Source organism: Nematolebias whitei, chromosome 2 (assembly GCF_014905685.2).
Source record: "Nematolebias whitei isolate Nwh7 chromosome 2, NemWhi1, whole genome shotgun sequence".
NCBI classification, from domain to species: Eukaryota; Metazoa; Chordata; class Actinopteri; order Cyprinodontiformes; family Rivulidae; genus Nematolebias; species Nematolebias whitei.
This window is the reverse complement of record NC_056499.1, coordinates 25,493,620-25,505,932: the sequence shown is the minus strand read 5'-3', so window position 1 is coordinate 25,505,932 and position 12,313 is coordinate 25,493,620. Positions and strand designations below refer to the sequence as shown.

The window sequence follows — 12,313 nt, the reverse complement described above, 5'->3', positions numbered from 1 at the left end:
AAAAAAAAAAAAAAAGAAGGTTAATAAGAAAACAGCAATTTTTTTTCATTATTTATTTTTATTATAAAGACTTACACCTCATTTCTTCTGCTCAGATACTTGCTGTGACACCCTTCAAGCTCATGAACATGTATCGCTTTGCCAGAGCAAAAACTGGGTCATTGGATTCCGTGAATTGTTCTGCGGCAGATCACATGTCAAAATGTCCTTACTCCTAAATGTCTCTTACAAGAAATGATAAATTATCTTGACACGCCAGAAGCCAACATATAAGGGCAGTAGTGGATGGCGACACAGCTCAGTTGTAGGGTAAATCTATGACACAGCTTAGGCCGACCAGCTCCTGAAGGGTAATGCTGGAGCTGTCATACATCATTTCAAATGCCACAGGGAAACTGTGTGCATACTACAACATGCCATTCTCGTAGCCACAAACCTATACTCTTTATTTCAGATTGTAAAATAACTCTTTAATGCTGTGCATGTCATTGTTGTAAGTGTAAAAAAATCTATTCCATCAACTCCATAAACCAACTATTCAAAGGGCCAATGCCTTCAGAATTTCAGACATATGCCATCCAGTCTAACATTTAGAGTTTAATATAACAGTGTTTTCAAAGTCTCTTTCACGTTCTCAAAACAAAATGTTCAGTTCTTGAAAGACCCTTTAAGAAGTTACTGGTAACATACATTGATTGTGCCGAGGATGAAATTACAAGGTCTGCCAGCTCTCAGGGGGGGGAGACTGATCAGAGAGCCAGCAGAGCTGACATGGAACAGAGGAGGAGACGTGAACAGAACAGAAAAGGTGATTTGTTCTCCCTGGGTACATCCATCTGGTATTCAGCAGTGCAAACTCAATCTCTCCCAACATCAACACATCATAAACCAATGCACCTGGCTTTATTGAAAGAACCTTATGAATGCACGTCTTCACAAACAATATTGTAACACCATTGCAGACAGGCGCATATTGAATCTACAATCCATTTATTTCTCATATGCCATGTCTCCTTCTTATCATAAATACAATATATGAGGTGAGACCAGATTTATATTTACATGTGCGAGCAGGTTTCTGCGAAAGGTGAGACGCAGTTTGGATAAGAAATCAAACATACTGTTTCCGCACGTTTGGAAACCCCTGCAAATAAAAGCTGCAATAAACAAACCTGCAACCAAATAACAGCAGTTTACATTTCAGCAACACGTTTCCAGTCCCTCTGTCGTCACTGGCAACACAATGGCTCACCATTTGCTCTTTTCTTGCTGTGAACATCAAAGATGCACACTGAGCTCATTAGTTGTGGCCATCTGCATACAGTAATAACATTAACAAGGAGCCGTTCGGACTCGAAACATTCTGCTGTAAATTTGTCCAACTGGCTTCAAGATGAAAGCTGTGCTTTAAACACACTCACATTCCATAGCTTGACATTCGATTAAATCACATTCAGCAGCGTGCTAATTACCGGTATATTATTTTCCACATGATACATGAATAACTAGACTAGCAGTAATTTAACTGTTAGCACCTCGTGCTACAACACCGGCACATGCATTAGCTAAACACCAGGGTTGCTATGCTTGAAAATAAATAAATAAATTTAACAAAGCATAACCGCTATTAATGAGCTTGTCAAATAAATGATATTAACAGATGTCTTGATTGTGAGTATGAATCTAACGCTTGGATGTTTACTTCTGTCCCTCCGTTGTCTCATTTGCATTTTGATAGCAGTTTTGCCAGCAATCAGAGCAATCTAACTAGATATTCTAACAGTCATCATGAATCTCCAAAAATGTCTTCAACCCACACAGTGGGAAGATGTGACCAATTTATTCACATTTACGTGTAGCAACAAGAACTGTAATGCCCTCTCTAACAACTAAAGTGCTGCTAAATGTAAATGTCATTTGCAGTGTTTCATATTGTTTTTTTTTTTATGTGGAAGATGAAATAAACTAGCACAAAGAGGAAAAATGGCTTGTTTTGTACATTACTGTTAACCTCAGCCTCTTATCATAGCAAACACTTCACACAGAGCTATCCAAACAAATGAATGAGGACTAAAACGTATGGACCCCTTCGAACAACAAACAGGCCAATAAACAGAGTGACCAAGCTCAAACGTAGTATAAAGCCTTCGCCAAGTGATAACGATCTAAGCACTGATGTCAATGAAAACAGCCTCCAGTCTTTTCTTTAAGATATTGGAAATCAGAATTTGGAGAGAATTTATGAACAGTGGCACCAAGCTGTAACAGGGCTGAAAAGAATGTTAACAAGTTCAATTTCCATTCAATCAATGCCAGAGCTCTTGGAAATATTCCATGGCAGGAGAGGGGTAAAATCATCTATATGGTAATTATAAGGATGAATCCCCCAGTAACTTTCGCCAGCATGAAAGGTCAGTCCTATTAAAGATAGTTTATCAGCGCTCTGCACATATTTCTTTACTTGGCGTCTAAACGGGTACATCATTTTTTTTCTTCCATTTTCTACAACCTGCTGAAGTCTGTGCTTAAGCCAAATGAGAAAAATGGAATTCTGAATGTTGCTATAACAGTACAGTGATAAATATTTTTTTTTTCCTGCCTTTCTTTCCCTTTTTTCCACCTGACCTGTCACAGTAAAACACACTTTACTGTCTTTCTCTTTCTGATTGGGAGCAAACTCAGCGTATCTCTTTCACCCACCTCTAACCTTCACTTAAAAACAAATCTCCATCGGTCTCCCCTCTCCCCCTCGGACTCTGAGGCCAACAGCCTCCCTCCCCTTGGTCTGGTACAGCCACTGACCCGTACCCCTCTCCACCATCTCTCCTGATGCATTATGTGTATTTAAAACTTGTCCGACATGACATCATTTCAGTTTGAGAACCGTACAAGAAAAGTAAATTACAAAATCAATCATGCAGAAGGTCAAGCTGAGACTTCATTACAAGTATTGCATGCCTGCATGAATATTTTTCATTTCTGACTGACCCAATATGTCACAATTGCTGTCAAGAAAAAAAGAAAAGGGGGGGATAAAAAAAAAATCCACTCTCTTAAATTGATGTACAACTCATGTCAGTGCTTCTTGGCTTGAAAGGGAGATAAGAGGGATGTGTAGAAAAACATGCTTTCTGCAACAGTGCTTCCATTTTCCATTTCATTCAGGATAAAGTGGGTTTTGACGAGTCAGAACTGAAGGTATTGTACTCACTGGAAATCTACACACTATCAAGAGATATGAAATCAAGCGAACAGCAAACTACAAATGGCTCTTTCAAACTCATCTTGCTTGATGTGTGTAGCTCTAACACCCTACGAATAAATATTAGCATATCAGCTGTAATGGCATAAGAAGCAGCTAGTTATGAATGAAATGAAAACTACATACAGTAATGCGTCACCTCATAGTGTTAAATGTGTAACAGCGAGGACCGCCCGCATCCCCTGAATATTGATTTTAACATCTAATACAACCAGTTGCCTACTGTAGGCTTCAAATCCAATCACAGAGGACACACAGCCCATTTCAGAACGCGCGTACATGTGTCAAGAAAACCCTAAAAATGGGGGGCGAAGGCACCAGGTGTTTTTTGAAATAGAACCCACAGACCCTCGCTGTGCGGCAGGGAGAAAATCGAGAAGAAATTGTGAATAAAGCAGTACTGGCAGCTCTAACTCCAGTACTATTTGGCACTATTGAGACTCAATCACAAATCAGGAGGACACATGCTGCGAGACAAAAATGAGAGTCAGAAGCTTGTTAGGAGAGCAGATTAAATAAATAATGACTTCAGATTCGGGGCTTGCCAGGCAGATTGCAGCTGAGAAAATGTATTTCTCTCTGTAGAAGCCTGGCATCTGTGGCCAATTTGCAAGACATACGCTGAACATTAAGTGGAGAGGAATTAGCAGAACACTTGGCAAAGGAATGACATGGAAGAGGCTTTTGAAAATAGCCCAGGTATATTCACTGCTTAGGTTTCTCATTAACTTGTGATAAGAAACAAGCGTTCAAAAAAACAAACTATTCTGCACTAGTAAGCTCGAACAGGGGAGAAAAAAAAGTGTTGGGGAAATATGAGCATAAAGGCTTGATGAAAAATGTAATTGCAAGAGTGTACGGTTTATTTGTTTGCCCCTGCAGCCATAACAAATAACACAGAATGCAATCATGTATATAAGGTTGTCATTCCTTTATCAGTGCACTGACAAAATGACAAAACACCCCTCTCAGGGCTTGCGTAAATCATTGTCTCTGTTTGTGGAATAAACTGCAAATGATGTCGTTACTTATCGCATTTAGAAGATGTGTTCTCCTTTCAAAGCAATAAATAAATAAATAAATAAATAAGTAAAACCCACAGATGAAAAGAGTTTCCATACATTTTTGTCAGAAGACTTTTTTTTTTCATGCAATCCCAATTGCAGGAAAAATGAAGGGCCACCACAAGATTTTCCCTGCCTTACAATGTGCGATGACTGATAACAAGCGAGTGGTGTGCTGGTGACAATGCCACTAGGCAAGGAGCAGAGACCCATATTCTACCCCCTCAGCTTTTAATAGAGTCTCTGCACAATCAGAGACATGAGCCATGCAAATGGTGTTAAAGAGGAATAATGTTTGAGAATCAAATCTAATCCTCCAGCAAGTCGTGAGAACAGTCAGGAATGTAATTGTGTTGAGGTTCCGTTTCATCCAGATGCAGAAAGCTTAACTGACCATGAAATGAAAATTCTTCAGGCAAAAAGCCTTCGGACGGGCCAACTTACTGTATGCAGCAGAAATATTTTAAGAGCTGCAATTATTACATGTGGCAGAAATAAAGAAGTTGGGGAAAGGAGCTGTACAATTTTACAATCCTTTCCCATACGGAATGTAAATAAATATCTGTAACACCGGTGTGATTCAACAAATGTGTCATAAAGGAAGCAAGTGCCAGGTGTTTTAACACATTTCACACTCGTTATGATAATGGCACGTCCTCTCGATGCAAACTAAATGCAGCATCAGTATCATGTTCTCGCTCACACCGATGTTTTGTTTTGCTTCTTTTAGCTAATATTTTGCTACTTTAGTTTCCAACTAGCCTTTCTCTACTTTTAGTTTTTAATTAGCCATTTTCTACTTTTAGCTTACAGCTAGCCTGCTGTTACTTTAAGGTCGTTTTCACAACTGATAGTCCAGTAGACTCGGCTCGATTTGGGACCAAAATTTGGAACAATTGTTTACATTTTCAGCTGGTGCGGTTCACTTCACACTGCACTGAATCAGTCGAGCCAACCCGTCCCCCCTCTCGCCTGTTGTGGCGCTGCACCAAGAACTACTGAAGGAAATGACACAAAAACCTCTGAAGAACACACTTCTTCTTCTTCTTCTTCTGGAAAAAGGCAAAAATGGCATGACATCAAATTTTAGCGGTTTTAGGATTTCTGTTTTGTTATTTTTCAACAATGGACTCAGCACGAGAGGAAGATGAGGCAGAAGACCATGGAGAATGTTGTTTTTCACACAAGGCGGCTGACGGCTCCGTTAAGAGAAATGTGCGCTTGTTTGCTCTGCATTGTCGTCCACTTCCTGCTTTTGAAGCGGTGTCCGGTTCACTTTCATTCACACTGCATTCGAACCGCGCCAGAGTTCACTTCAACCGAACCAAGACCTAGGTTTTTAGGTGGACCAGAGTTCACTTTTTTTGGTCCATATCAGAGTTCCATTGCACATTCACACCTCCCCAAACAAACCAGACTTTCTAGGCAAATGGACTAGAGTTCGATTAAAGTGGACTAAACATGGCTGGTGTGAATGCACTCTTAGTTTCTAGCTAGCCTTTATCCACTTTTAGCACTTAGCTACAGTCCTGCTACTTTTAAGCTAGCATTTTGCTACTTTTTTTTGACACTTTTTAGCTACCTTTTTGTCAATTTCAGGTTTTGGCCTTTGTGCCATTTAGCTTTCAGTTGGTGTTCTGCTCCTTTTAGCTTCAACGGTTCAATTCCAGCTTCTTCGGTAAGTTTCAGCAGCATTCAGTATTACTATTGTTATCACTGTTGTCCATTGTTGTCACCACTGTTTGTTGAAATCAGGTCTCTCTTGTAAATGAGTCCTCGAGGCTCAATGGGATTTACCTGTCTAAATAAAGGTTGAATGAAAAAGTATTCGTTCTGTATTTTGACACACAAAAAAAAAAAAATCTCTAGTTTTACAATTATTTTTAGACACATTTCAGAAAGTAGACGCTAAAATTTGTCTCACCAAACAAATATTTAATTCTCGACACGCTTCTCTTAAAGATTCAGAGAACATCTAAAATCAGAACACAGACCAGTTTCTTTGCAGCATCTAACAGCAATACATATGGCCAATATTAATGCAGTTTTAATACTCCAGATCCATCGTCTAACATTTGGAAAACATTTAAAATATTCTATATTAAATATTATAACAGTGTAGTTGTTTTTGTTTCATTTTTATTTCATTTCTTCTATTTACTTTTCATTTTATATGCTTTTTATATGATTGTCTATTGTTGTCTGCATCTCATCTGTGTTCTTTGTTTAAATCAGGTCTCTTGTAAATGAGTCCTTGTGACTCAATGAGACTAACCTGTATACATAAAGGTTGAATGAATACCTTTGTTCTTTTATTTCTTGTCCTCTAAATGAATTTTCCATTAGTGTACTAGGTCTGTAAGACAACTAGTCAGACGGTGACATTTCCATTTCCCCTCCTCCTTGCTGCTTCTATGATTGTGGCATTTAAAAAACGCCTTTCTACCCAGAGACAACAATCAGACAATCTGCAGCACTGTAGCAACATAAAGAAAGGGATAATTCTTCTCTAGTTTTACGCTTGACCATCTGGATTTTGTGAAAAGACAACATGGCCAAACTTTGTTCACCCAGATCTCACTACGAGGATAAATATTTACACCACAAAAAACGAAGCTGATACTGCGCCCTTGACATATCGTGTGTCGTTTCTTAAGACTTTGTGCAATTGTGGACTGAAGCTTGGATCAGTATTTACAAAGGTAAAAAAAAAAAAAGCCATTGAGAAGCAACATGAATTAAATATGAGCATATGAAGATGTTGCAGTTTTGGGTGCCATTTCCACTCTCCTCCGGGGATGAATGTGTTATGTACTTTAACACCTGTGATCTGTCCACCTTACAGAAAGGGGTCATCCACACCCTTGGTAATTTTTCTTTCTTTTTTTTATGTACAATAGGTAACATGATATGAAATTTACTCAGTGTAATTATATATGCTTTGTTTCGTAAACAAGGCCAGATGCTGTGCCAGATGTGCTAACAATGAGCGGTGTACAAAAACCGTGAAGGTGACACGGATAAGTAAAAACGGGGTGCTCAGTGGAAGACTAAAATTAGTGGTTTCCAAAACTATAGGCTTCCAAATCATACACTTTAGTTTGTGTACATCAGCAACAACCTCATCTAGAGCTCCACCTGCAAGAAGAGCAAATACAAGATGTCTGTGTGACAAACATAATAAAAGACTCACCACAGGCTGGCCGTTGTTGACTGACACCCCTTCATGATCCATCATGTTGCGTGAGATGGTAATCGAGGGCAGGTCCAGACTCTGTGGGGGGAACTGGGGGATTATTGGACCCCTGTGTGGCGCTGGGGGCTCTGGCATCGATGGGTATGGTGAGTTCACCTCTGGTCCAAGACTGGATTCTGTCTCAGGTGGAGGTGTGATGGGAGGAATCTCAAACTCCTCATCCCCCAGGCTGGGTGTATGGAACGTCTTAGAAATAAAACAGAATAAACAAGAATAAAATGATTTAATCTAAAGACAAAATCTCCAGGAAGCATTTGCTGAGGTGGATCTCACTTAAAATGCCGGAAGTACATCTTCACGGATTAAATCAAACAACTCTGCTTAAAAGAAGTGCGCTTCAGTAGAGTGGTAATGCACTTGTCTGTAAGTGCAAAAAGATTTAGCATTTTGTAAACCTACTGAAGTCCACTTTGAGGGGGGGAATAAAGATGTAAAAAGGCAAGTGCTGAGAGGGACGTCAAAAGCAAAAAATATCAAGCAGGAATCACAGAAAAAGGAAGGATACATGATAAAAGCCCTTAATCTCGGGGATGGAAGATGTTGGGTTGAAGTGCAGTGGAAATGCACGTCATAGGGAGATGGATTTAAAGAACATTTTCAAAGATTATTTCGCTTGGCCAGAAGTGTTTCTTTTTGTTCTCCTTGCCTGCATCCTTGAATCTGCTCATCAAACGGCCTAATCCTTCTGCCTTAGGAATTAAAGCTTTTGGTCATGGTTAATTTGCTTATGTGCCTTCTTGGAGATGGGACAGTTCACTAACTTGGGACTTGTTATCATCTGCACATTGCATTAAGCTACTCTTTGAAAGGCCAAAATATTCATACACTCACAATGACCACACTGCAGGTCCACATTATTGCAGGGCTTAACAGCATGCGATCTGAGGTCCCTGGCTTAACTGCTGCCGTTAAATTATAGCAAGCCTCTATTACTAAATGTGACAGTATTCACTGCTAATGCTGTGAACACACCATGTGTCATTGTGCTGGAATAATGTTAAACTCCCAGCATCAGTGGAAAGATTGAAGAACAAGTGGAATGTATTAACAAAGAAGCCAACTCCACATCTAGAAGCTGCTGCAGGTTGATCTTGAACACACACTGTTTTGGGCCCTGGGTAATTTAAGATGCTTTCAATGCGCTCATCAGCTTTTTGAAATTTCATAGCAACTCCGACGTGAAAATATTTGGCCAAATGTAATCAGGCAATAGAGCTTGTTGGCACAGACCCAGATGAGCCTTTTACAAGTGGATTCACCTGCTCACACACCTGCGTTTACCTCTCAGATGGGTTTGATTGCTTATTCAGATACGCTTAAAAATTGTCTTAATTTCCTCCCTTTTTACTCACGTTTACCATCACTCCATTAACATTACAGTGTAAAGTATTCACTTTAAACTGCTTGTGATGTAAAAGTATGTCAGATAAAAATGACAGAAAATCTTAAATTCAATGTACTGACTCAACAACGCAGCTAACAGTCACAGTCTCGTCCGCTCTGTCATTCTGTCTCTGATGAGGGATGGAATAAAAGAATAAAGACAATGGACAGAATATGCCAACACATACTTTAATTTGGGACTATTAATGTTCCCCTTGTTTGCTTTAGCACATAGATACTTGAAACTAATTTGTTGGCTACTCAGGGCAGCTGTCTTGACAAGCCCTGGTGATTTCCAAGGGCAAAGAAAGCTAATAGTTTTATTCATCCTTTTTTTTTTTACCTCTCTTCCTGCTCTATATCAGTTTACTGTTTCATTTTTACATATATTTATCTAACACTTGAAGCAGTTCTTCCACAAAAAGCTATGTTTATATTATTTACAGCATTTTCTGTCTTGCACTGTGCATACTAAGTTCCCAATAATAATGAGTACCACCACAACGAACCACTTGTGGTCAGCACTCTGAGACTTTTGTTTCCATAAAGTAAAAATTAAAATAAAATCATAAATTAAGGACAAAAGTTGCAGTAGGAAATGGGAAGAATCGGAACCGATGCGCTGTACAGTAGTCCTTCGTTTATTACGGGGGTTTGGGACTCCCCGTGAAATAGGGATACAGTAGTCCAAGTTCAAGTAAACTTAATTGCCATTACCAGCTCATGTGGTAGATGAGATGGAATGAAATTAAGTACACAAATAGTAGTAGTAAGTAGTATTTTATTTTAGTATTTATTTACAGGTATATATTAAGGCGTTTTAAACTCTTCCTACACTCCTGCAATGTCCCTAACAATTTTCTAAACCCTAAATGCTCTAAAAGAACACATCATGTCATGATCTCTGCTCTCTCTGCCTCCGGCTGCTCTGTGCCACGCTTACTTCTCCAATGTAGAGTGGAGATCTGACATTCTGCAGGAGGAAGCTTCTCTATGCAGCTGTAGGCTGCACACAGGTGCAGCAGGTGCTAAATAATTAAAAAATATATATTTTAAATAAAAATTCCATGCCAGTCGTGCAGCTCATCCATTAATCAGCCAGTTGTGTGTCATGTCCAATCTTATTTTGAAAAACTGCGATAGAGCAAGTCTGCGAAAAACGAACGGCAAAGTAACGAGAGACTACTATTAGTCTTCATGCTACTTTTCTGGTTTGGAGCAGAATCAGTCTCTGTGTCAGATTTGTTTAAAGTCTCATCTGGATGTTATCAGTGATCTCAAGACAGTTACACTTTATTTCAGTAACTCTAACAGAAAATGTGTGCACTACAGTAAATCTGTATAAAACAAACACGTTTTCTGGTTTTCCTTAACAATTGGCTGTTTATATAAAAAAAGGAAAAGCATCTACATTAACAACAATGGCGTTCTAAAATACAATGCAAACCTAGTAATTTGAAACAAATGTCAAAGATGAAGGTTGGGTGAGGCCAGTTCCACATTTAAAGGAAAACAATAGAGGCGTGACAGTGACCTTTAAGTGAAACATGGATATCTAGCCACAAAGAAGAGTGCTGGTGTTTACTGTCTACTAAACAACATAAAAGTAACAGATAAAGGGGAGCGGGAGGATGCAGAAGATCATTATCAAAGACTCTGCTTGTATGTATCCCCTCTCATCGGTAATGATGATGCAAATTAACATCTACACCAGGGGCAATGATAATGGAGACATGGAGTTTATGTCTCATAAGGGGGTTATGGAAGATGTCAGCTGTCTGTGTTGAGAAGGCCTTCTCCCCTGGGAGGAGGTGCCAGATTTTACTGGAACCCACAGTGTGTTACAGTACTGCACACTGCCTGGTGTCACTTCACATAAAGCCACTCTAATTCTGCACCAGGAGCAGCTTAGGGGGCTCTGTTCAGAGATTAAGAGATGCACAATCCACTTTCCTTGCATCACCAGCCTGATTATCCATTTAAATTGTTCTGAAAGGCTCAGTGCTGCCAAGTGCCAAGCCAGATGCTGGGTCTGGATGTGCAGGCATGTTCATGTTATCTTGATATGCACTTTTGTGTCTTTCTCAACAATAGTGTCGTTTGTGAGCATTGCAGGACATGTAACAGGAAAGTGAATCCCAGAAGAGAATAAAGCAGTTGCATGGAAAATATCAACTTTTTACTGACTAATGACTACTACTGACTACTATCATTACTTTTATTTTTTCCATTATATTACACTCATTGATTTTTTTGTTAAGCTCTTTGGTAACAGCTACTGTTTTAAATGTGCTTTATAAATAAAGTTGACTTGACTTGACTACTGGAGACATAACCACTTAAACAACATGATCAAAATATATAATCTGAAAAGTGTCAGGTTAGAATAAATATATTACATTGTAGAGCAGCACACCAGTACTAAATGCTAATGTTAACATGCTAACACAATAAAAAATGGCAGAACTACAAACATGTTGGTTCACATAAAGTTTATTATCATTATAACTTTACTGAATAGTTCTGTCTCACGTTTGAATTTAGTAGTTAAAACAGTTAAATCTAATTTAACCAAACATTTTCTTCTTATTTGACCAATCTAACCAAACTCTTGTGTAGTTGAATAACAATAATACAAATAATAATAATAATAGCAATAGATCAACATAGGTTTTCTGACTTTGCATTTGTTGAGTTCAAAGTTGAAGTTAACAATCTAAAAATCATAAGACAAAAATGATCATTGGGGGAAAAGAACAAAAAACAGTTAATATTTTTCATTTTCATTTAGCCTTTATTTATACAGGTTAGTCTAATATATAAAATATATGAGTGTTTTAATACTGCAGGTTATTAAAAACTGTCAATCTGACACTTATCATGTATTTTACAAGATGCTGCTTGTTATTCATATGAATTAATGTTTCAACGTAAGCTTAACTACTCTTTGCACTAAATAATAAAGTAAAAAGAAACAAATGAACCCAGTGACTGAGATTATTATAAAACCTTAAGATATATATATTTTTATTTTTAACTCAGACTCCATCAATATCTATCAGTCAGTCAGTCAGAAAACTAACCTGGTACAGAGTAGTTTTGGTTTCCTAATGACCACACCTGTTCTTTATTAGTCATTGGTTCCCTCAGAATATTTTGGTTCTGGTTTCCAGGTGCCTGTTTTCAGATACTCATATTTGCATCTTATTGTTTTGTAGTATTGTACAATAGTTAATTGTTTTTTAATGCATTTATTTCTAACATGCACAACTCAAAGTTATATTGCAAAAAAATCCCAAAACAAATCAAAACAAAGAAAATAGATTGATAAAATAAAAAATAATAATA

At 38.3% G+C, this 12,313-nt stretch overlaps 1 protein-coding gene across 1 annotated transcript in view; it reads right to left on the bottom strand.

The window, feature by feature from the left end:
• Window positions 1–12,313, bottom strand: part of LOC119423570 (TOX high mobility group box family member 3) — a gene marked incomplete at its 3' end in the record, with an annotated part of 72,333 nt that overhangs the window by 19,579 nt on the left and 40,441 nt on the right. The window contains 1 exon segment of the mRNA XM_037690972.1: window positions 7,520–7,768. Within this exon segment, the coding sequence (XP_037546900.1) occupies window positions 7,520–7,768 (249 nt within the window).